We start from the raw sequence: 22,542 nt of genomic DNA, 5'->3' as shown, positions 1-22,542 counted from the left end.
GCCTCCCTCTCCACCTCCCTCCCAGCCTCCCTCTCTACCTCCCTCCCAGCCTCCCTCTCTACTTTTCTCCCAGCCTCCCTCTCTACTTTTCTCCCGGCCTCCCTCTCCACCTCCCTCCCAGCCTCCCTCTCTACTTTCCTCCCAGCCTGCCTCTCCACCTCCCTCCCAACTTTCCTCCCAGTTTCCCTCTCCTCTTCCCTCCCAGCCTCCCTCTCCAGCTGGCTCTCCTCCTCCCTCCCAGCCTCCGTCACCACTTCCCTCAGACGTTTCCTTGCTGTAATAAAGAGTGCAGAACCTGCCATAGGCTGCAAGGAGTACAAAGGCAATCTGTAGGCCCAGTGAGCTCAGTTCAGAGACTGGGTGGCTCTCTGCCAGATTAGGCCCTCTCACCTTAGAGGCCTGGTGGAGAACCTAGTTCCATTTCAGTGGAAAAGGATCCCCTTGAGTCCCACCTGGGTGGCTCCATGGCCTCATTGAGACCTGGCTGTGGAAGCAGCCTCAGAGAAACACCTGCCATGTCCTCTCAAGGTACAGTGGCCTGGGGGTGACCATGGTTCTCATGATACTGTCCTTCTGAAGACAAGAGAAAAGAAATTGATGAGTTTGCTAACCTGAGTCTCAATTTTTCAGTGTTTTAGTGTAGTATTTGGATTTGTGAGGCTCCATTTGTTCTCTGCCCAACCCCCCACCCAGGTCTTTACAAATCTTAGGAGTAAGCCTACATGTGACAGTACATCAACCCATGAAGTATTACTCAAATGAGTAACCTGAAACTTAAGAGACATTCATCAACTTTCATAGTCAACAGGGAGTGGAGCCAAGATTCAATTCACGTAGAGGTTCTCAAAGTGGGGTTCCTAAGCAGCAGCTAGAAACATGCTAGAAATTTCATCCAGGAACATGCTAGAAATTCAGATACTTGGGCCCCACCCCAGACCTCCTGAACTGGAAATATTTGGGGTGAGACCCAGCAATCTGTGTTGTAAGGACCCCACATTAACAAGTACTTCTGATGCAGCTCAGGCGTGAGAACTACGGAGGGCAGGGCTGTGTGCTCCAGGCCACAGCACGGGCCAGCCTCTGTGTGCAGATGGATGTGGCTGTGCACCTTTGTCACAAGCACGCTCCTCTGGCGCGTGCCCTGTCACAGAGCCTTGCTCCAGCGTGCTCACGCCGGTCCCTTCTAAAAAGCCCCCTCGGCTCCTCCTTTGCAGGTAGTTCTCTCCCTCCTTTCCCAGCCAAGCTCCAGGAAAGTTGGTGTCTCCTGACCCTGACCAAACATCCTACCTGCCATCACCCCTCACCCAAAATTACAGCACTGCTCCACCCCTGGCTGCCACACGGCGGGTCTCTCCATCCTCTCTCCCTGTGCCTGCCCTGTGGCATTTCAGAGTCCTTCCCACACCCTTTCTCCCTCACTCCCACCTCTGTGCCCTACTGTCCTTGAATCTTTCTCATTCACCCCCCATCCCATGTCTTCAACTGCCATCTTCTTCCAGCTGGGAACTTCCGCGACCCCCGACAATCTAGACTTTTCCAATGAATTCTCACTCTCCTGCGTGGGGGTGTCCAGTGGGAAATGGGCTCTTCTCACCCTCTGGGAGTGGCTTGTCACCCCATGGGACCTCCAGGGCTCTTCCTGCCAGGGCGACAGATGCAGGCAAGGGCCCACAGCATGGCCAAGAAAAAAACACTGGTTTTCTGAAAAATAAGAATACTTTACCTGTGAATAAAGGAAAAACAATGAGGACACAAAGAACCGGGGAGAGGACAGCTGAGGGACTTAAGAGAGCAACATGCTATTTTGGGCTCCCCAGGGGAGTGGGTGTGGTGACAAAGGTGCTACTGGAGTCCAGGCTGGAAGGGCACACCTCTGCCCTGGGGGAGACCAGCAACAAAGTCACAGTGCGGGGGAGGAGGACAACACAGTAACAAAGCAGAAAACAGTAACCAAACGTGTGAGGAAGGAGGAGAAACCTGCAGAGTCCACCCTGGGTTCCTCCTCGTGCTTCTGGGTGGAACACGGGCCACCTGGGGAGCAGCCCCAAGCCCGCTGGGCTCCGTCCACTTTGCTTCCTGTGCGCCCCACCTCGGCCCCTCCTTCAAGCCCAAGCCCAGGACCTGGCCTCTGTAACAAGGGGCCTCTCACGCTCCGTGTGTGACCGTCCGTGTACTTCTGTTTCCTGCTGCAGAATAGCAGTGTGGCTCTCGCGTGTGCGCCCGGCTGCCCAGCAGGGACCGCCGACCCTGAGGACCAGGCCGGAGGGAAAGGGAGGGCGGACTGGGGGCGCGCAGGGGTGAGGAGAGCGTCTCCGGGAAAACCACCGTGTCCTCCTCCGTCCAGCGCTTCTCCCGTGAAAGACGGGCCGGAGGACACTGCCCAGTACCTGACGGACACCGTGCTCGGGGTGACTGGGGGCAGCCAGTGAAGCCGGCTCCCGGCGGGGCAGTGAGGACACAGCGGGGACACACAGGGGCGACGTCCTGCCCGCGGGACTCCTGAGCCACGATTCGCGGGAAGAAGGCGCCGGCCGAGTCCCTGAAGGGGCTGCGTTCCGGTCCACGCCCCCCGTGGCTCGGCCGCCCAAGCAGCGGTGTCCTCGCCTGACGCGCGGGCGGGAGGCTGGGCGCGCGGCCTCGGGGTGAGGGCCAGGGGCGCGGGGGGTGCACACAGGCCTCCGCCGACGCCGCTCGCCGGGACCCGCGCCGCCGTAAGAGCCGGGCCAAAGCGCACGCACAGACGCCCCCACCAGCCGGGCCGGCGCCGCGCTCCCCGGGGGATCCCGCCCGTCCCGGCCGGGGAGGCGGGGCGGCCGCGCGGACTCCACCAATCAACGGCCGGCGTTCGAATTCGCGTCCTGGCGTGGCCAATCGCGAGCGCCCGGCGCGGGCGGGAGGGCGGGACCGGGGCCGGGGCCCTGTGGCCCGGTGGCGCGCGCCCCCCCCAGCCGGCCAATGGGAGGGCCGGGCGCATTTGAAAACTCGGGCGGGCGGCGAGGCGGGTTTGCGCCTGCGCGGGGCGCGCGGGGCTGACGGCGGTCGGGGGCGCGGGCGGCGGAGTCGGTGGCGGCGATGGGGAGCGGCGGTGGTGAGTGCGGGGCGCGGGCGGCGGGCGGCGGGCGGACACCGAGCTGGGCGGCCCGGGCTCTTCGGCCCCGCGTGCGGGGCGTCCCGGCGGCGCCCGCCCGGCGCGCGGTTTAAATGCCCAGCGGCGCCGCGGGTGCGGGTGGGCTTGGCGTGAACGCCCCGCGCGGGGCCCGGCACCTGTCGCGGGCGGCGAGTACCGCGTCTGGCCTAGAGCGAGGGGACGAGCACAGTGTGGCGGTCACATCCAGGTACCCTGTGGGCCTCGGTCGCCCCGCGCGGCCCGTTAGTTGGTGGTAGGCGACCCCGCGGCAGAGCCGGGCAGGGTAGGAAGGCCTGCGGAGGGGGTCCTGCGGGCGGGCGGCGGGGACGAGCGGTGAGGAAGCCAAGTGAGCGGCGCGAGGGGCTCCTGCTGTGTCGTCCTGGTGCGAGTAGGAGCGGAGATGGGCAGGGGTCCGAGGGCAGAACCATCATCCGCGTTGGCCGCTCTTGCCCCAGTAGCCAAGTTCCATGATCACTTGCTATTCGCCGTAAGTATTTACTGGATCTTTGAATGAATGATGGTGTCTGCCGGAATTCCCGGACCACTACTCCCTTTATTTAATCTTAGTGTGGGACTAGAAATGCAGCCGGTTCCTTCTGTGGGGAAGGCACAGTGACTGTTCCGTCGTCTTCAGATAAAACTTTGCACATCAGCCCAGCTCCTTTCCTACACATCACCAAGACCATTCTGCTGTTCTTCAGTGATCCACTGTCGGTGTGCCAAGTGTTTCTGTTACCCTACAAAGCGAAGAATAAGGAGGAGACCCCGAAACCTAACCATCTTGAGCCTCCCTGAAGATGTGCTCTTTCATATCCTGAAATGGCTTTCTGTCGGGGACATCCTGGCTGTCCGAGCTGTAAGTCGCCAGATGAAAGTAGCATCAGCCCCGTAGCTTGACCTAATTTGTTGGTGGTCCCATCAGGGTTTCGTGTTCTTAAACGTGAGAACAAAATTTTGGCTACGAAAGAGGGCAGAGGCTACAAGGATGATGTTGTTACTAGATGTTTGAGGTTGTTGCGATCAAAGCTGAAACATAGCGCAGTATGTTTTGAGTCTGTTTGTTGTGATGTTTGACAGAGAAAGTACCCTACTGTGGCAGTGAAATTCTCACCCCTTAAGAAATAAAAGAGTATATTAAGGAGAACAAAAACACATTTTCGAGGACAAATTGCATGTAATGTCGAGCCCTGAAAGGGACCCTAGGAGTTAGTTTGCAGATACTCAACTGCACCCTTGTTCAGACTAACTTACTCAAGGGCATACAGCAAATTGGTGGGAAAACTCCAACAGGAACTTGTTTCTCTGACTCCCAGAGCCGCCTCCGTTGTGGTCATAATATCCATGCTGAGTTTTAATTGGCAATGGAAACTTTAGCCCTTGAAATGCTCACCTGTGCTCAGGGCTCCCAGCTGGGGCACTTCCTGCCTCTGACCAGGATGGTATTGAGTTTATTGGTCTTTTTCTAGAGCCTCTGTTGACCTCCAGACTACAGCCGTTTTCCCACTAGCAAGGCCCTAGGTAGAGGAGCAGAAGACAAAATTCTGTTCTACTTGCTCCTGTTAGAGTCCGTTTCCCTGATCGTTATAGGGCATACACCCTTACAGGGGCGTCACCCCCTCTTTCTCAAGGTGGATGCTTATTTTGCCTTCCGGCACCACTGTCCCCACCTTTAGAGCCTCCGAGAAACTTGTTTCTTCCCTCCCTCAAAGCAACTATTACTTTGATACACAGGGGGCCTTTCCCCCTGGCATGGGTTGGGAGACAGGAGGCCCTCCGTCTGTGTCCCATGTTCAAGGGCTCCAGGAGTGGGGCTTCTAGGAGGTCCCTTGATAATGCATGCCCTCTTCCATTGTTCTGCAGGTGCACTCCCACCTGAAGTACCTGGTGGACAACCACGCCAGCGTGTGGGCGTGTGCCAGCTTCCAGGAGCTGTGGCCTTCTCCAAGGAACCTGAAGCTCTTTGAAAGGTATCTGCACCTGACAACAGCTCCGTTTTCTCCCATCTCTGGGCCTCCCTGGTATGCCAGCCTGTGTCCCCAGCACCCCAGGGAGTGACTGAGGGCTGTCAGCGTCGCCCGCGGAGTCACATGAAACACAGTCATTGGCCATCCGTGCCACCAGCCCAGCCGGACTCATCAGTCACTGTCATGCTTCAAAGGATCTCACGGGCTGGGACCAGTCTGCGTGACTCAAACACAGGTCACCTGCCTGTGGAAATTTTACTCAGCCCTCTTTTTATTTTTTTGGTCAAAAGTGTGTGATTTCACTCCTGTTGCGTTTCACTCCCTGGTTGTTGCTGTCCTCTTGCTGGGGTTGGGACCCAGAGGGAGGGTCAGAGCACGTGTGAGCCCCTCGGCCTGGGGGCTCCGGCGTGCTGGTGACTAGACCTACCATCCACGTGTGCCGGTGGCTCCAGACAGGCCGCCTGAGACCTAAGCCACATACCATACGATGCCTCTGTTTAAGGTGTGCAACTCAGTGGTTTTTCGTAGATTCACACAGTTGTGCAACCATCACTGCTCACTTGAGAACATCCTCATTACCCCGCGGGCAAAGCCAGAGTGAATAGGGGTTGATGTCAGTGCCCACTCCCTATTTTCCCTGCAGTCCCCCAGCCCCTGGCAGCCCCAGATCTGCCCACTTGTACGTGGATTTGCCTGCTGTGGACATTTCATGTAAGGGGAATCTTACAGCATGTGGCCTTTTGTGGCTGAGTTCTTTTGCTTGGCACGTGTTTAAGGTTCGTCCGTGTTGTCACATGTCATTGGATGAGTGGTATTTGACTGCATTGTCTGAAAAATCCTCAGTTAAGAAACAAGTATTCTAGCTTCGGGTGCTGTGGTGGGACAGAACCTTCATGGGACAACACAGGTGACACTGTGTGTTTTTAATGGTCTAGGGCTGCTGAAAAGGGAAATTTTGAAGCTGCCGTGAAGCTGGGTATAGCCTACCTCTACAATGAAGGCCGTAAGTCCTCACGGGGCGGGGACTGGCCTCGCCCCGCTCAGTGCTGACCTTGTAGAACAGGCATGAGCCCTTCTCCATGGGAGCCGTTCAGCCCTTATTCTTGCCAGGTCCAGCCGTGGGCCTCTCCCCTCAGCAGTGTGTGCCCACAGGGGGCCTGCTACGGGACCCACTGGTGATCTTTGAGTCCATACGCTTTGATTATTTTTACAAAGCATGTTTTGACAAATGCTTTAATTCCGTCAGCAGAGACTCAGAATGGGGGGCCTACTCAGACAAACAGGGCTCCTCCACCAGCAGCACCCTCCTCTGTCCAATGAATGCCACAGCCCATGTAGGTGCTGGCCGCTCTCCATCCTTTGCCACAGTTCCTCCCTGGAACTCTGGGGCAGCAATCAAAGGGTGCCTAATTCTTTGGGGTGTTAATAACACAGTAGCCATGGCTCCAGTGGGAGGCAGGAACAAGTAGGTCAAAGCTGGCCTGTGCCTGAACTCCTTCACCCCCCAAGGAACAGGTGCTCCTTGAAAGAACCCATGTGGCCTCCTCCTCTCCAGTGCCTGCCCCTTTGCTTAGCACACAGAACCAGCCTGCAGGGTGTCCAGTCCCAGCCCCCAAAATGCATAAAGACTGGGGATAGCTGCTATGTTTCTGCTTCTGAAAGATCTGGCATCTTGCTGGGAAAGCCCCTGCTCATAGCTGGTTGGGGTTATTGAGACCCACAGAGACGGTGAGCGGTCCTGCCCCTCGTGTGCTCCCCCATCAGACAGCGGTTCCCAGACAGGATTCACGTACCATCCAACTCACCCATCCAAAGTGCACAAGCCAGCAGTTCGCAGTATCTTCACAGAGTGTTGTAGCCATTACCACCGGTCCAGGTTTGGAACATTAGCCCAAAAGGAAACAGTACCCACTAGCAAGGGTTCAGGCTGGAGCTCCCAGCAGGAGGGAGGGTGTGTGTGCTACCCCCACAGGGACACCTTCCTGGACCTTCAGAACCTAGGCTACCGGCAGGGACATGTGATTCACAAGGTAGGGAAGAAAGGGAGGAGCCCCCGTCTTGGAGGTCTCTGCTCTCCTTAAACACCAGCAATGTTGTGCTGCGGCAGGCGTAAGATTGTAGCCTTTGAAGAAAGCCCACAGAGAACTCTGTGCACCTGTCCTTCGGAGACACCCTGCGTAACGTTCTGTCCGTGTCCGCAGTGTCTGTGTCTGATGAAGCGCGTGCGGAAGTGAACGGCCTGAAGGCTTCTCACTTCTTCAGTCTCGCTGAGCGACTGAATGTCGGCGCCACGCCCTTCATCTGGCTCTTCATCCGCCCTCCGTGGTCGGTGTCTGGAAGCTGCTGCAAAGCCGTGGTTCATGAGAGCCTCAGGGCCGAGTGCCAGCTGCAGGGAGCGGGTCCTGGTGAGGGACCCACGTGGGGCCGGCGTGCCGGACGGTCTGAGCCCCATAGGGTGAGTAGAGTCCCTGGACCATGTAAGGCCAGGTGCCTGATGACAGTGGAGGTGCAGAAAATCAAGAGTGTGGGTGTGGGGGCATCTGGAGATGAGCCAGCAGGAGAGGAAGCCTCACAGCTAGGGCTCCCAGGGAGTCCCATGGGGGCCTGGGCTGCAAATGCGTTGACAGCTGGGAACACGGGACCCAGGCTCCTCGAAGCCTGGAATTGGGGGGCGGCCCTTGGGGTGGGGTGTGGGCCAGGCAGGGGCCATGAGAACAGGTGGACAGGGAAGGATGTGCCCCCCTGGAAGTTCTCTTTCCACTCATGATCACGATTCGTCCTCCTACTCTTGTTCAGACTCACAGAGCGTCCATACTGCACTGCTTGGGGAGAGTGCTCAGTCTCTTTGAGGTGAGTCGTCTGTCCCGCCCAGACCCTGTGCTAGCTGGTGTGGCCCTGGCCCCCCTGAGCCAGCAGACGTGGGCTCCATGTTTCTGTGCTGCTTGCCTTCCTGGCAGCTGCAAACACCCGGGACCAGAAAGTAAGTGGGAAGCAGCAGGAGGGGCTGTGCGGGGTATAAGGCCCAGGCAAGGCCCACCTGTGAGAAGCAGTGTGGAGCCCGCAGAGTGTCCGAGTGCTCGCCGGGCCACGGGCTGGCTTCATGACCTGGCTCCGGGCAGCCTCTCCCGCTCTTCCCACAGACCTCCCTATGCTGAAAAAAGCTTTGCCAAGCTCATGATTAAGGAGCCCGCCCTGCAGCAGACTCAGGGAAGGTGGAGGCTTCTGGTGACAGGTGCAGCCGCAGGGAGGGACACAGCTCACGTGAGTGAGGCCAGGGAGGAGCCTTGAGAAAACCTCCACGTCACCATCTGGGAGGGCCAGTGTGGAGGGCTGACCCTCCAGCGGGCAGCCCAGAGCCCAGCTAGGGGCCATGGGCTGAGCCAAACACAAACCTCCTCCTCCGGGAGGAAGGGGGCCTGTGAGGGCAGAGCTCAGAAGCTTGCTCTCCCAGCGGTTGTCAAAGCACGTATCTTAGGAGAAGTGGTTTCACTCCTAGTTTACTAACTCATTTTATTAAAAGAGAGATCCCTGAATATGCTTACTGAGAGGTCTGCGGAGAGACCATGGTGGCCCATAGAGGCTGGCGCTCTGCGGGGAGCGCGGCGGAGGAGGCTGCGGGTGGAGGCTGGCGCTCTGCTGTGGGGAGCGCGGTCAAGGAGGCCTCTGTGCCGGGATTTGTTGCAGGATGAAGAGCGGAAGCAGCAGGCCCGGGACCTGTTTGAAGAGTCTGCTCATCAGGGTTGTCTGGCCAGCTCATACCTCCTCTGGGAACGTGACAGGAGGACGGACGTGAGTGGCCCGGGGTCTGGGGAGAGGAGGATTTGTGTCGGCCAAAGGTGCGGTCTCCAAATGGGCCCTCGGGCAAGGTTCTGTCCGCACCGGGGACCCTTGGGCAGCTCCCAGAGCACCAGGAGCCGCCGGCCAGCAGCAGCTCCCGTAGCTGCCCCAGCAACCACCGCCATTTGGGAGATAAGGGGCTGGGAAGGAGACCAAGCTGTGGACCCTCTAGGGGTGCCGGGAGGAACATTTAGGAATCGAAGGTTGGTTCTGAGTTTCTTCGGAGATACGACTGTATAAACAGCATGGTGACACTCTCCCATTGACAGATGTCAGATCCCGGGCGATGCCTCCACAGCTTCCGGAAACTCAGGGACTTCGCGGCCAAAGGCTGTTGGGAAGCACAGGTGAGGCAGGAGCTGGCCTTTCTCCTTCCCGCTCCTCTCATGGGGCTGTGGCAGTGAGATTGCCCGGCTCCCTCTCATGGGTGGTAGGACTGGCCCAGGGCTGACGCCAGGGCTGACAGGAGTGTAGCTGCGGGGTGCGCCCTTCACCTCTGCACTTCACCCCGGCGCCTCCAAGCCCCTGCCCCCCAGCCCTCCAGCCTCTGCGTTCTCAGGTGTGGCCGCGCTAGGTCTGTTGTCAGTGCTCACGTCGCTCCCTGAGGTTGCCTGGTAGCTCGGAGCAGATGGGGGTGTGCAACGCTGCCCTGTTCCCATCATTTCACCCGCTCACCGGGTCGCCAGGGTTAGAACCAGGACGTGAGGGATTTGCCGGTGGTGCTCTCCAGATGCTGTCCCGTTGCAGCTGTAAAGAACCGTCGTTTAGGACAAATCAAAGACAGTCCCCCTTTGCCGAGCAGGTAGAAATACTCTTGTTGCCCCGCCAGGGGGGTGTTTGAGAGTCCTCTGCCCTAAAAGTGAGGGAAGAAATCACAGAGCGGTAGGCGGCCCAGCCTGATGTGTCCCAGAACATGGCGACGTTTATGTCCCAGGCAGTCAGCAGATTTGCGGCAGCAAGAACAGCGAACAGTGCGGTTCTCTCAGAAGCTCTAACTGATCGTAAGGATAGCAACATTCCAATAAAGGTTCACAGGGTCCTCGTGCGCTCCCGCAAAAGGGGAAATAGAAAAAACTGGTCAAAGCCCAGGGCAGCGTCCCCTCTCAGCGCTAGTTAACGGGGCTCACAGCTAAACAAGATCGTATGTTCGTATGTCTTTTTTCTGTACGTGTTGAGTGGATCGCTAATAACTTCTGAGAGTATACATTTTTCACGAGAGCAGTTTTTGCTGGCAAAGATGTGATAAAACGCATTCACTTAGCTGGTATGAAAATCTGTGCAGCCCTTTCAGAAAATACTTAGGCACAGCCGCCCCTGCAGGTTGACCACGTATGCAGACAGGTACCAGTCCCGAAATGGCTGTACCGAGATGTTCCATAAAGTAATAAAACAAGTCTAACTCTGGAGGGAAGAACAGGTGAAACACGCTTACAGGCGTTTCATATCCTAAGGAGCCACGTTATTGTTAGGTGAGCTGAGAGAAGGTAAAATGTATGTGCGCTATGATCAGGAATGCATAGAAACATCTAGAAGGAAATATCTAGAAATGGTTGCTAGTTACCATCGGAGGGCCTAGAGTGCCGGGGGCCCGTGCCAAGTGGCGGACACAGCACCGTCAACCCACACACCCAGCTACCTAGGCAGGGGCTGTTGGGCCCTCATGAAAAGGGAAACTGAGGCACACAGTACTTCTGCCAGTTTGGCTGTGGTGTTCACACAGACCCAGGTTTTAAAGCCAGGTCATCTGGACGTCCAGCCAGTTTTGGCCACTTGGCTTCACTGACTCCATTATGCACGTTTTGTCCCTCTTGAAGTTCGTTATCGCGTGACCTAGTGTTTAGAACCCAAGCCATGCCGTTTCCAGAAGGCGGAGAAGGTGTATGCGCCCGCTGTGTGCCCACACGTCTTCTCCCCCGGCAGCCCGCGGCTTCGTGCTCACGTGCGTGTCTGTCCCGCAGCTGTCTTTAGCCAAAGCCTGTGCGTATGGAAGCCAGCTGGGACTAGGCGCAAAGGCCTCGGCTGGGGTGGTGCGCCCCCTCTTTCAGACCTCCCGCGCCGTCAGCAAGCAGCAGGTCTTCTCTGTGCAGAAGGGCCTCAGCGACACGATGAGGTGAGGACTGCGACAGCGAGCGTCTGCGCGGGATGGTGGGCGGAGGCAGAGCGGCAGCCAGGCTCCAGGCTCGGGACGGGGGCTGTCGGGCCGTTCCACCAGAGCCGCTGCCACAGGGCGCCGGGGCGAGCAGCCCCGCTGGAACCCCCTTCGTGCGTATGTTTTCCAAAACCGGGGATGCCCCCGTTCTCCAGGGCTTTGAAGAGAAGATATCCCCCGTGAGTGTCCATGCTCGTTTTCCTTTTTAACCCTCAGAATGTGTTACACCATTTAAGCGTCTTTCTAAAATGATGGGATTTGTATTGCCAGTTTCAGCAGCCAAAACACCACCTCTTCTTGACGCCTCCTCCGGCAAGCTTCGGTGTGGCGAACGAGGGTCCGCGACCATCACGCCTGCCCAGAGCAGGGAGCAGAGCCCTCTGGGGTGGCCTCCCGCCCCGTGTGCCCTGCCCCGAGGGTTTTCACTCGGTCATAGGATACGTTAGAAATTAATGTAGAAAACGTAAATGATTCTTTAAGCTTCCATGAGATTTCAAATATGCTTTGGAAGGGCACCTGGGTGGCTCAGTCAGCTGAGTGTCCGACTCTTGATTTCGGCTCAGGTCATGATCTCAGGGCGCTGAGCTCGAGCCCCGTGTCGGGCTCTGGGCTGGGCGTGGAGGTTGCTTAAGATTCTCTCTCTCCCTCTCCCTCGGCCCATCCCCACTTTCTCTCTAAAAAATTAATTAATTAAAAACATGCTTTGGGTTCCGAAGGGGCAGGAACATGCTCAGTAGACGTCTGTGTTTAGCGGGATCACGGCTTCCCTGGAGAGGCTTGATCTCGCACCCGGTGCAGGGATGCACTGTCCTCTGCTCCCATATTCCATGTCAGCAAGCCGTTGTGCTCTGGAACCCTGGGCCAGTGCCGGCAGCTGCAGCCCCTTCTCCCCCCGTTCCTCCTCCTCTGAGAAGGTGTATCCTGAGAGCACCTGTGCCCCTCTCAGGTGGCCCTTTTTGGGGGACTTTCACTGTTCTGTTTGGGGGGACACTTCCTCCTTTTCAGAAACAGAATTTTGTTGAAATATTAACATCATCTCAGCCTTTGAGTTGAGCTTCTTTTCCTTTACTCTATACCAAGCAAAACAGACGCCTTTTTTTTTTTTAAACTGAAGTATATTTGACGTGTGACATTGTGTTGGCTTGGGATTTAACCATTTTAAAGTATACAATTCCGTTGGTTTGTTTTTTGTCTTGTTTTAAAGATTTTATTTATTAGAGCATGTGTGCGCATGCGAGCAAAGTGAGGGGCAGAGGCAGAGGAAGAAGCAGGTTCCCCGTGGAGAAGGGAACCCACAGGACTCGATCCCAGAACCCTGGGATCATGACCTGAGCCGAAATCAAGAGTCAGACGCATAACCGACTGAACCACCCCAGGCGCCCTGGTTGGTTGGTTTTTAGAAGTCCCATCGTTAGGGTCGCTAAGTCTGGGTGGGGGAGCATCCTCTTCTGTTCCCAGTGTTGGCTGGTTTAAACCTCCAACACCTGGCGGCGCTCACGCGGTCGTCCAGCTCTGGGAGGAAACACAGGCTGTCTGTCTCACCCCCATTCCCGTCTCCCTCCTTCCCTCCACCTGTGACAGATGCTTCCGCCCAGCACCTGGAACACCTGCCCAGACCCCAGCAGCTTTATGTTTCTTCTCCCTCTTCTGGTCTCTCCTCTCTTTTGTTCAGAGAGCTGTTGACCGTACTCGGGCACCCTTGCTGTGGCACCCAGCATTCCCGCGTGAGGTCTGTGTCCCTGGTCCCAGGTTGAGCCCCCTCGAGGAGGGACCGCACGTCTGTCAGCCCCACCAGGGCTGCTGGGTGCTGAGAAGTCCGATGCTGGGCTCAGGGCACCCTCCTTTAGCTCCATTCCGGCTCTCTGCCCCGTTGCAGAGGGTCGAGATAAATGACCCCATGGATGGAGCCGCTCCGCGAGGAGGATATGGGTTTGCGGGAGGGCCACAGGTCTTGCCAGCTTCGTGTGACTGTTCTCCTGTCCTGGGCCCTGTGATCTATCCTCAGCCCTCCAGGGTGGCCCCACCTTGCCCCTTACCTGTATCTGGGCTCATCCAGTACCTGGCTGGCTGTGTGGGAGAAGGCAGGGGACACAGGTGTGTGAGCTAGCTTCCTCCTAGGAACCCAGCAACCTTGGGGCCTTCCCAGCCCCCTTGGACCTAGCACCTCCGGCTGGGACAAGTTCCTGGGTAAATCGATGATGCTGCAGATGACCAGCTCACTCCCTGAGGACAGATGGGCCAGGTGGGAATGACGCTCACCCTCATTTTCAGGGGTCGTGCTCTTCCTGCAGGTACATCTTGATTGACTGGCTGGTAGAAGTTGCCACTATGAAGGACTTCACGAGCCTGTGCCTTCACCTGACCGTGGAGTGCGTGGACCGGTACCTGCGGAGGAGGCTGGTGCCCCGGTACAGGCTCCAGCTGCTGGGCATTGCCTGCATGGTCATCTGCACCCGGTAAGGAGCCCCCCCCCGGGCAGGGTCTGCAAGATGACCCTCAGCATGCTGGGCCTGCCCGGCCTCCCCGGCTGGCTTGTCGGTGAAAGGAGCCTTCAGTGTCCCACCTCATCAGATGTGGGTCTGAACTTCAGGGAGAGCGCAAGCAGAGTAGTTCCCCTCAGATGGGGGACTGACCCTTGGTGCGTGGGTGGTCGCTCATCCCGGCCTGCAGGGACCCCAGAACATGGCCTTGCTCAGGCAGGTTCAGGCTGGGCCCCTCCTCCCCTGGCCCCTGAGGGTGACGTGGTGACCTGCCCCCCCGGGTCCTCCTCCCGAGATCACGGAAAGACCCCTTCTCAGCGGTCAAGCTCTCTAGCCTGTGTCATCAGAGACCTGCAGTTAGAGGGTCTCATGCCCGCAGCCAGCTCCCAGAACACCCCAGTCCCACTGCGAACAGGGGGTCCCTCCTCGTACAGCTGCCTGCATCCCTGGCAGCTCTGACTTTCCGTGCAGAACCAGCTTACGTTTTACCTAAATCTACTGTTTATTATCAATACTTGTCTGCCCCAGTTTTGCCTTGGAAACATCTTGAGTGTTCTTGTCTTTCTAAGGCAGACACGCCCGTGTGGTCTGCCCTTCCCCCTGCAGACTTGCCATCCTCGTCCGTGAGCCTTGGGGCGTGAGGGACAGGCTCGCCATGCACAGCGGGGTGCACTCAGATGCGCAGGCTTCCTTTGTGTATAGCCCTGAGGCAGGGGGTCCAGGCTTATGTCGTTGGGGTGGTCTTTCTGTCATGAGGTCACAGAAAGCCCCAGCTCCTGTCTTATCTCTGCCACCCCCGGTGACCCCTGAGGCCACCATGTCCAGTGCAGCAAGCTCAGTCATGTGGTCGTGCTGGGAACTGGGATGTGTGGTCTGTAGGGGACCAGCGTGGGCTTGGGCTGCAGGCAAGGCTACCACCTGCCGCCCAGCCCCTCAGGCGTGCTCATGGGACCCTGCATTCAGACCTTCTCAGTAGAGGTGGCAAAACAGGCCCCACCTCCTCATGCCCGAGCAGCGTAATTACACCCTTGTAATCAGAAACCAAATTACTGGACCACCAACTGGCTAGCAGTGAGATGCTTTATAAAGATTCTAGAAGCAGAGATGCCCCACCTCTGCTCAGAGCAGCACCTGCCGTGGCCCTCTGCCCGGGAGCTCCAACACCCGGCCCCAATGGGCCCACTCCCGCCTCATGCCCTCCGCACCTGCGCTCCCCGCATCTCCCATCTTCTCTCTCGGTCAAGCCCATAGCAAACGGGGCAGCCACAGAGTCCCCAGGACAGAGCAGCCATGGCTTGGCCCTGCTCCCTTGCCGGCAGGCCACTGAACCAGCGTGTTCCCTGCTAGTTGGGGCCACTGGAGAGTCGAGAACAGATGGCCAGACCCGTGCTGAGCACCTACCTTCAAACAACCTCCAGCCCTCCTTCTGCTGGCTCACCCACCTCCCAGGTTTAAGCTCTTGTTTACATGCGCTCTGTAGAAGCTGGTTTAATCCTCAGGTCGTTAAGAGGATCGACCAGTCACCTCGATTATGGGTGCCTTTTGCAGACACCTCTGCGTGCCTGGAGCTGGCCACTCCCACGGCCGGCACCAGTCCCGCTTCCTTTGCAGACCCTTCAGATAGGGTCACACGAGCTCATCTGTTCCCCTCAGGGGCTGCAGGCAGCTCAGTCCGCTCTTTGACCCTCCCCCACCCCCGTCATTGGGGCTGAAGTGATCGCTGCCTCCAGGGAGAGCAGACTCCTTGCTCAGACCCCTGCTTGACATTCTAGGTTCATCAGCAAAGAGATCCTGACAATCCGCGAGGCTGTGTGGCTCACAGACAACACGTACAAGTATGAGGACCTGGTGCGGATGATGGGAGAGATCATCTCTGCCCTGGAAGGGAAGATTCGGGTAAGTGGCCATTTGCTGTTTCCTTTCACATCAGAGCTGAAGCCATGGGAGGGGACAGGTGGAATCGGGCTCCTGCATGGTGTCGAGCTTTCCTGCTCTGGAAAGTCCTCCTGGACCCAGAGGGCACGAGGCTGGAGCTGCAGCTGGTCACTGCAACACCGTGGTGCCGGTGTGAACGTGGGCAGGGCCAACCTCCCTGCTGAGTGGGTGGGTGAGCCCTCTGCGTGCCAGGACCCCACGTCACCTCCCTGCCCCGTGTAGGTCCCCACTGTGGTTGATTACAAGGACGTCCTGCTGACGCTGGTCCCAGTGGCGCCGAGAACCCAGCACCTGTGCAGCTTCCTGTGTGAGCTCTCCCTGCTGCACACCAGCCTGGCGGCCTACGCTCCAGCCCATCTGGCCGCGGCCGCCCTACTGCTCGCAAGGCTGACGCACGGGCAGAGTAAGGAGCCCGCCCTTCTGCCGCCGGCTGCTCAGCAGGGCGAGCCGGGGACTGGGGATTCCCCAAGTCAGGACACAGGAGACGGCTCTCAGATGCAAGGGGGAGTGAGGGAGAAAACGGAGCATGTGCGTCTCTGCTCCAGGAGATGCCACGACAGATTAAAGCCGTTCTGTGGGGGTGAGGTTAAGAGATGGTTGTAGCGTAAGTATCTCCCGCACCTTGACAGTGAGCATGGGGCGTTTGTCACCCCGAGCTCCAGGAAACTGCACAGCAGAACCATGGGGCGTGGGGGGCGGGGGCGTCAGCACGGCCCCAGCACCCCTGCTTTCCTCCCCAGCACAGCCCTGGACCACGCGGTTGTGGGACCTGACTGGGTTCTCCTGTGAAGACCTCATACCCTGTGTCCTGAGCCTTCATCAGAAGTGGTGAGTCTATAGAAGGAAGTGAGCCCCCCCAGCTGCCACAGAGGCTTTGTCCTCGTGTCCCACGGGGGGCTCGCTGTCAGCCCGCACACAGACCTGCCCCATAGGGCACTGCGTTCTCAGGGTCGACCTGGAAAAACGCCAGGCCACGTTGCCTGTTTGGCACAGTTTTGACATTTGATGCGCGGACAGCAGCTCCTCCCAGCCCAGAGCTCATCCTGCAGGCGGCAATGGTAATCGAAACATCGAAGCCGGCTGCCTGAGCAGTGGCGCCAGTGTGGCGTGGGACCACTTGTCCCCTCGCTCCGAAGTTGGCCGGCTGCGATTGCTTCCTGCCGCAGCCCTGCTCCTCGTCCACTCACTCTGGAGCCTGCTCCCAACACGTGCCCATGCCAAACCCCAGCCGCTGCTGCCTCTGCCAGGCCACGCTCTGCGCTCTCTGCCCCCGCATGCGGGCCTGGGGGATTCCGGCCTTCTGCCTGTCCTCGAGCACTTCCAGGACTCAGAACACATCTGAACCCCAGCCTCTGACTTGAGCCCCAGGGCCTCCTCCCCTGCTGCTGGCTTGTCCGGGCCGTCCCTCCTTGTCATGGATCGCACTGGGTGCCTAGAGTGTGTGCCTCGGTCATCCTAGCAGGGACCTGGGGCCAGCCGTTTCTGCCGCTCCGTTCCCGCGTCCCGCCGGCTCTGGAGGGCTGTGCTGCCTGCACGTGCTCATTCCCCCAGCCGCCCCGAGTTACCGCGGTGACCGCCTCTGAGGGCGTCACTGCTCTGTACGCCGTCCAGGATGAGATCGGAGCTCTCCGGCGGGGCCCCAAGCCCCTGGGACCAGCCCCTTCTCTGGCCCGCTCCCCGCCCCGCTCCTGCCATGGGGAGCCAGTCAGCGTGTCCTGGGCTGGCGTGTGCTTTGGCCAACCCTGTTTTCTGTCGTGCCTACTCCCAGCCTATGGACGGGGAGCACGGGTGAAGCTGATGGGTCAGCGTGTGTGTCCAATCGCTCACACAAGGGGTGCGAACAGCCCTTGCCTGACACCGGCTACCAAAGATTGTTGCTAGGCTGCCCCCCAGAGTTGTTTATTTTCACATCAGAGAAATTGCAAATGTTTATTTACCAAACTAATTTCTTTTTTTTTTTTTTAAAGATTTTGTTTATTTATTTGACAGAGAGAGACACGAGAGAGGGAACACAAGCAGGGGGAGTTGGAGAGGGAGAAGCAGGCTCCCCGCTGAGCAGGGAGCCCAACGTAGGGCTCGATCCCAGGACCCTGGGGTCATGACCTGAGCCGAAGGCAGATGCTTAATGATTGAGCCACCCAGGCGCCCCCCAAACTAGTTTTTTTTTTTTTTTAAAGATTTTATTTATTTATTTGACAGAGAGAGACACAGTGAGAGAGGGAACACAAGCAGGGGGAGTGGGAGAGGGAGAAGCAGGCTTCCCGCTGAGCAAGGAGGCCGATGTGGGGCTCGATCCCAGGACCCTGAGATCATGACCTGAGCCGAAGGCAGACGCTTAACGACTGAGCCACCCAGGCGCCCCCAAACTAGTTTTTTAAGTGTACAATTCATATTCGGAGTTGTGCGACCATCATGACAGTTCTAGAACGTGGCACCACCCTCAAACCCTGCACCCCTCGTCTGTCAGGCCCCTGCTTCGGGGCCCTCCAGCCCCCGGCTTTCCATCTGTGTGGATTTGTTGCTTCTGGACACTTCATAGAAACAGAGTCCTGCCTCATGTGGCCTCTTGTGACCAGCCTGTCAGCTACATAACGATTCCACTGGAGTCCCAGTCCACTGTGTGGATGGACCTTTCCTAGTCATTCATGCGCTGGTGGACGTGGGGGCTGCCGTGAACATCTGCGCATCTGTGTGCATTCACGGTGGAGCCACGGGGCACCCCGTCTCACCTCCCATTGCTAGGCTGTTTTTATGTTTTTGTTTATTTTTTTAAAGATTTAATTTTTATTTATTTGAGAGCGAGCGAGCGAGCACAAGCAGGGGGAGTGTGGAAGAGGGAGAGGTAGGCTTCCCGCTGAGCAAGGAACCTGATGTGGGGCGGATCCCCCAGGACCCCCGATCACCTGACCCGAAGGCAGCCGCCCAACCGAGCACCCAGGAACCCCAGCTAGGCTGTTTTTAAATGCATATTGTCCCCTCTCACTTCAGCGAGTGGAGGCTAAAACAGAGTCCCTTGGGCTGGGGTGCCGATGTCACCTGCCCTGGAGCCCTGCATGTGACCCCATTGTCCCTCTGTTTGCAGCTTTCATGATGACGCCCCCAAGGACTACAGGCAAGTGTCTCTGACCGCCGTGAAGCAGCGATTCGAGGACAAGCGCTACGAAGAGATCAGCCAGGAAGAGGTGCCCGCGCCCCCACTGCCCACCCCAGACGCTGGCCCCTCTGGGCCTCGTCCCTCCCTCTGACCCCGGTCTCCTCTCAGGTACTGAGCTACGGCCAGCTGTGCACAGCTCTGGGAGTGAAGCAGGGCAGCCCGGAGCCCACGTCTTTCCTCAGCACAGGGGACATCCATGCCTTCCTCACCTCTCCTTCAGGAAGGAGGACCAAGCGGTGAGTGAGCCCCGTGTCTGAAACAGTGCATGCTGGGCCTGGTTCCCTGGGGACCGCCGCGGCTGTCTGAGGGGCTCCGTTACCCCCTTTTACACAGGGGGCTTCTAAGATGTAGCAGGGAGAAGCGGCAGGTCCCACGAAAACGGAAGCTGGGGTTGAATCCAGGCCTTGGTTCCTGGGCCCGATCTCCACTGTCGGCCACCCTGTTCTCTCTCTCCAGTGCAGCTGTCTCTCTTGCTTTAACCTGGCCCCTTTGAGCAAAGGTGGTCTCAAGCACAGGCTGAGCCCAGCGCAGGCACCTGCAGGCCACCCTGTTCCACGGTGTTGCTGTCACTCCCGGCCCTGTCCCTCCACACTTCCCGGGCGGCCCCGTCTCCCGAGTCTATCCCACGCGTGTCCCCCATCTCAGTGTCCTGGCTCGACCACCTGGAATGACTTGCCCTCCCCACCTTACCCACCCGCCAAGTCCAGATGCGCAGCCCCTCACTGTGCCGCCGGCGCTGCCTCTAGGAGCTTTGCTGCGAGCTTCCTGAGGGCAGGCAGCTGGGTAGCTGTGTCGTCCCCGCACCCAGCACAGCAGGCCAGGGCGGGCAAGTGCAGAGGACCAGGCTGGGTAGGAGGACCAGCCATGACCGGGCTCCTGGCTCTCCCACCCTGTAGGAAGCGGGAGAACAGCCTCCAGGAGGACAGGGGCAGCTTCGTCACCACGCCCACCGCAGAGCTGTCCAGCCAGGAGGAGATGCTGCTGGGCAGCTTTCTGGACTGGAGCCTGGACTACTGCTCTGGCTACGAGGGTGACCAGGAAAGCGAGGGTGAGAAGGACGGTGACGGTGAGTGTCACGGCCTGGAGGCCACCCAGATGCCCCCTTGGGGGCAGGGGGGGTCCACACCCAGGCAGGCGTGAGACAGCAGAGCCCCTAGAACACCATAGTGCAGTCGGGGGCCAGGGTGGGCATTCTCCCAGCCCACAGCGGGGAGAAAAGACCTGTGTCCAGCCCCAGCCAGGACTGTGGGAGGGCCTCACCAGGGCAGGGAAGCAGAAGAGACCTTGTCTGGAATTCACAAGGAGTTCTTTCTCGAACATTGTGTGAGATGTGCCACCCACTGCCCTTTTGGGCTCTGTTCCTTGTGCACCCCTCCAGAGCTGCCTGTGGGAGGCTCTGCCCCTGTGCTCTCGAGCAGCTAAACACAAAGGAAGCCCAGTTGAAGCAGTTTCTATCAACTTTCCAATTGCTTGCTTTGTGTCCACTTGGGGATTAAGTGAATTATTGGTAACTAGTTTGTAGTCGCTCCTCCAAATCACATTGAGTGCCACCGTCAATTTCTTACCCAAAGGAGAGCAGTACAGGGGACAGTCCAGTGAGAGCCACGCCTATCCTGGCCAAGAGCTGGACCCTGGGCCACTGGGGGTCCTGACTGGGCAGGGGGGGCACCCCATTGCTCAGGCCGTGGCCGCATCTCTCTCCCCATGTCTCCCACAGTGACGGCCCCCAGCGGCATCCTCGATGTCACCGTGGTCTATCTGAGCCCCGAACAGCACTGCTGCCAGGAATCGAGTGATGAGGAGGCCTGCCCGGAGGACAGGGGACACCAGGACCCGCGCACCTGGGTACCAGGCCCCCAGACGCCTCCAACGCCAGGGCTTGAGCCTCGGCTCTGCAGCACAAGGGAGCCAGGCAGGGACAGTGTGACCTCAGGGTACTCCTCCATCAGCAGCGCGAGTCCCACAAACTCAGTGGACGGCATCTCAGGGGGCCCTCCCCAATCTACCTCAGCGCTGTCCCCAGGCAGCGACTCAAACACACAGCCTTGCCACCACCATGCCAAGAAGTCATGTTTACAGTGTCGCTCTCCAAGCTCTCTGGAGAGCAGCGTTCCCCAGGTGAAGAGGAAAAACCTATCCACCCACAGCAAGGAGGAAGAGGAGGAGGAGGAGAGGGACCTGAGCCGGGCTTGCTGAGGCTGTGAGTGTGCTCGTGCTTCCCGCAGGGAACATTTGCTAAGGGAGGGCTGCCGCTGCACTAGGGAGCCGTGGGGGCGCTGGAGATGGACGCCATGTGGACCCCAGTGGCTCTCGCACAGGGAACGGAGAGAACACGGGACGCTAAATTTCTTTCTCCAGGGTAGTCCCATGTGAGCCGTCAGAATGTCTGAATCAGAACAAAAACTCAGATTCTTCCCTTTGGGAAGCTTAGCCTCAAAGCAATCATGCCACACCCTGTGAAGCCCGTTTCTCTGTCCCCTCTTGTGTCTGTCCTGCTCTCTCTGGGGAGCTTGAGCCCACGTCCTGATCTCCCCAGCCCCACTGAACTCCATCCCAGGAGCCGACAGCTTTCACAGTTGAGAACACGTGGGACCAGGTGGCCTGGCCCAGCTCCCCTCCCGGCATCTCTCTGGTTTTGGGTTCTGGGGGGAGCTGAAAGGTCTGAGCGCACCTCCGTCCTCATATCTCCACCCCCACCCCCCGCTCCCATCCTCACTGGATGGCAGGTCCCCTGCTGAGGGAGCCATGCCCCTGCACACTGCTGTGGACTGCATGGGACCGCCAGGTGGGGGGCCCTAATTGCTTTCTTGGCCCTCAGCTCCCTGCCCACCACACTCTCCACTCCTTCAGAAATCTGTCCCTTCCTGCAGAGTGATTGGTCTTTGTCCCCAGCAGGTAGTGTCCGTATGAACACCTCTCTTTGCACTGAATTTCTAGGCCATTTCTTTTCCTCTCTATTTCCATCCTTTGTTCTTCTAAGATGGAAATAAAAGAAAAATTAAAGATAGAAGGCATTAAATTTAAAAAAGAGATTCTTAACTTTATTTAGGCTCAACTAAAGAAAAAAGGAACATCTGATTCAGATCCCTCAGTGCTATCCTGACACTCTTCCCAGAGAGGTTAGATGGAAAAAAATTGTCATTTGTAACATCTGAGGTGACCACAGTGCAGAAGAGTGAGACTCAGAGGACCTGTCCCCACCTGTTGGGTGAGGGTGGATCTGCTGTGGGTTCCTGAGGCTCCCTCACACCTGCCACCTCCTGAGTACAGCAGCCAAAACACCGGCGGGATCTGTTCTAGACTGACCCCAACCACCCCCCGGTCGGGTGGACCACTGAGACACGTGCCCTGCACGGATAGCTTCTGCTGCTTCTCGGAACGTCAGAAAGAACCACTGGGCCAGGAGCCATCCCCCAAATGCTCTTGAACCCGAGCTCTGTGGAAGGAAGAGATACTCTACAGTAGCTTTTCTGGGTGCTTGTGTGTGTGCAAGCGTGGGTGTGGGTGTGTGTGGGTGTGGCTGTGGGAGCTGTCTTCCTGCTACTGTAAGAGAATTCTGACCACCCCGGTGGGGCACGGTTGAGATTGCAGATCTTTCCTGTCAACTGTGCCCCTGGGCATGTGTGAGCCTCAGTATCCTCATCTGTAAGATGCGGCCATAGTACCTACCTCACAGGGGTGTTGTGGGGATTAAATGTGATGAGGGTAGTGGCAGCTGAGTGATGTGCATATCTGAACTGCCCACCTCCTTGTCTGTGGCCCACTGTCAAAAGCTCAACTCTGGATGGACCCAGCTCTCTGCCTTCTCCCTGCCTGCACCTGTAGGAGACCACTCCAGTGGGGACCTAATGCCACCTGCCTGTGCTGATCAGAGCCTCTCCCTCCCTCCAGATGAG

At 58.2% G+C, this 22,542-nt stretch overlaps 2 protein-coding genes and 1 long non-coding RNA gene across 3 annotated transcripts in view; 2 read left to right on the top strand and 1 right to left on the bottom strand.

Moving 5' to 3' along the window:
• Positions 1 to 52, top strand: part of LOC116645377 (ATP-binding cassette sub-family A member 17-like) — a gene marked incomplete at its 3' end in the record, with an annotated part of 63,265 nt that extends 63,213 nt beyond the window's left edge. The window contains 1 exon segment of the mRNA XM_032425509.1: positions 1 to 52. This exon segment is cut by the window's left edge and continues 230 nt beyond it. Within this exon segment, the coding sequence (XP_032281400.1) occupies positions 1 to 52 (52 nt within the window).
• Positions 53 to 232: 180 nt separating this feature from the next.
• LOC116645651 lies at positions 233 to 2,676 on the bottom strand. The gene is made up of 3 exons (XR_004301988.1): positions 1,978 to 2,676; positions 1,595 to 1,701; positions 233 to 573 (listed from the first exon to the last, which is right to left on the bottom strand). It is a non-coding gene; the product is annotated as an uncharacterized LOC116645651 (long non-coding RNA).
• Positions 2,677 to 3,054: 378 nt separating this feature from the next.
• On the top strand, positions 3,055 to 22,297 carry CCNF (cyclin F). Its single transcript, XM_032425759.1, has 17 exons — positions 3,055 to 3,088; positions 3,829 to 3,983; positions 4,988 to 5,094; positions 6,027 to 6,094; positions 7,293 to 7,546; positions 7,888 to 7,941; positions 8,776 to 8,880; positions 9,198 to 9,275; positions 10,887 to 11,038; positions 13,369 to 13,533; positions 15,330 to 15,453; positions 15,715 to 15,895; positions 16,233 to 16,320; positions 18,575 to 18,674; positions 18,755 to 18,882; positions 19,543 to 19,712; positions 20,364 to 22,297. Exons 1-17 carry the CDS (start codon positions 3,073 to 3,075, stop codon positions 20,840 to 20,842), a joined length of 2,424 nt encoding a protein of 807 aa, XP_032281650.1. The 5' UTR covers positions 3,055 to 3,072; the 3' UTR covers positions 20,843 to 22,297.
• Positions 22,298 to 22,542: the final 245 nt, after the last annotated feature.

The sequence above is a fragment of the Phoca vitulina genome, unplaced genomic scaffold (genome assembly GCF_004348235.1).
Source record: "Phoca vitulina isolate PV1807 unplaced genomic scaffold, GSC_HSeal_1.0 scaffold33, whole genome shotgun sequence".
NCBI classification, from domain to species: Eukaryota; Metazoa; Chordata; class Mammalia; order Carnivora; family Phocidae; genus Phoca; species Phoca vitulina.
The sequence above is the reverse complement of the archived record's forward strand: the minus strand, read 5'-3'. Positions and strand labels throughout refer to the sequence as shown.

Bases quoted from the DNA above. Each gene is read 5' to 3' on its own strand.
- CCNF (XM_032425759.1), top strand. The intron at 15,454-15,714 runs GTAAGTGGCCAT...TGCCCCGTGTAG, and splicing joins CCCTGGAAGGGAAGATTCGG to GTCCCCACTGTGGTTGATTA. The intron at 16,321-18,574 runs GTGAGTCTATAG...CTCTGTTTGCAG, and splicing joins CTGAGCCTTCATCAGAAGTG to CTTTCATGATGACGCCCCCA.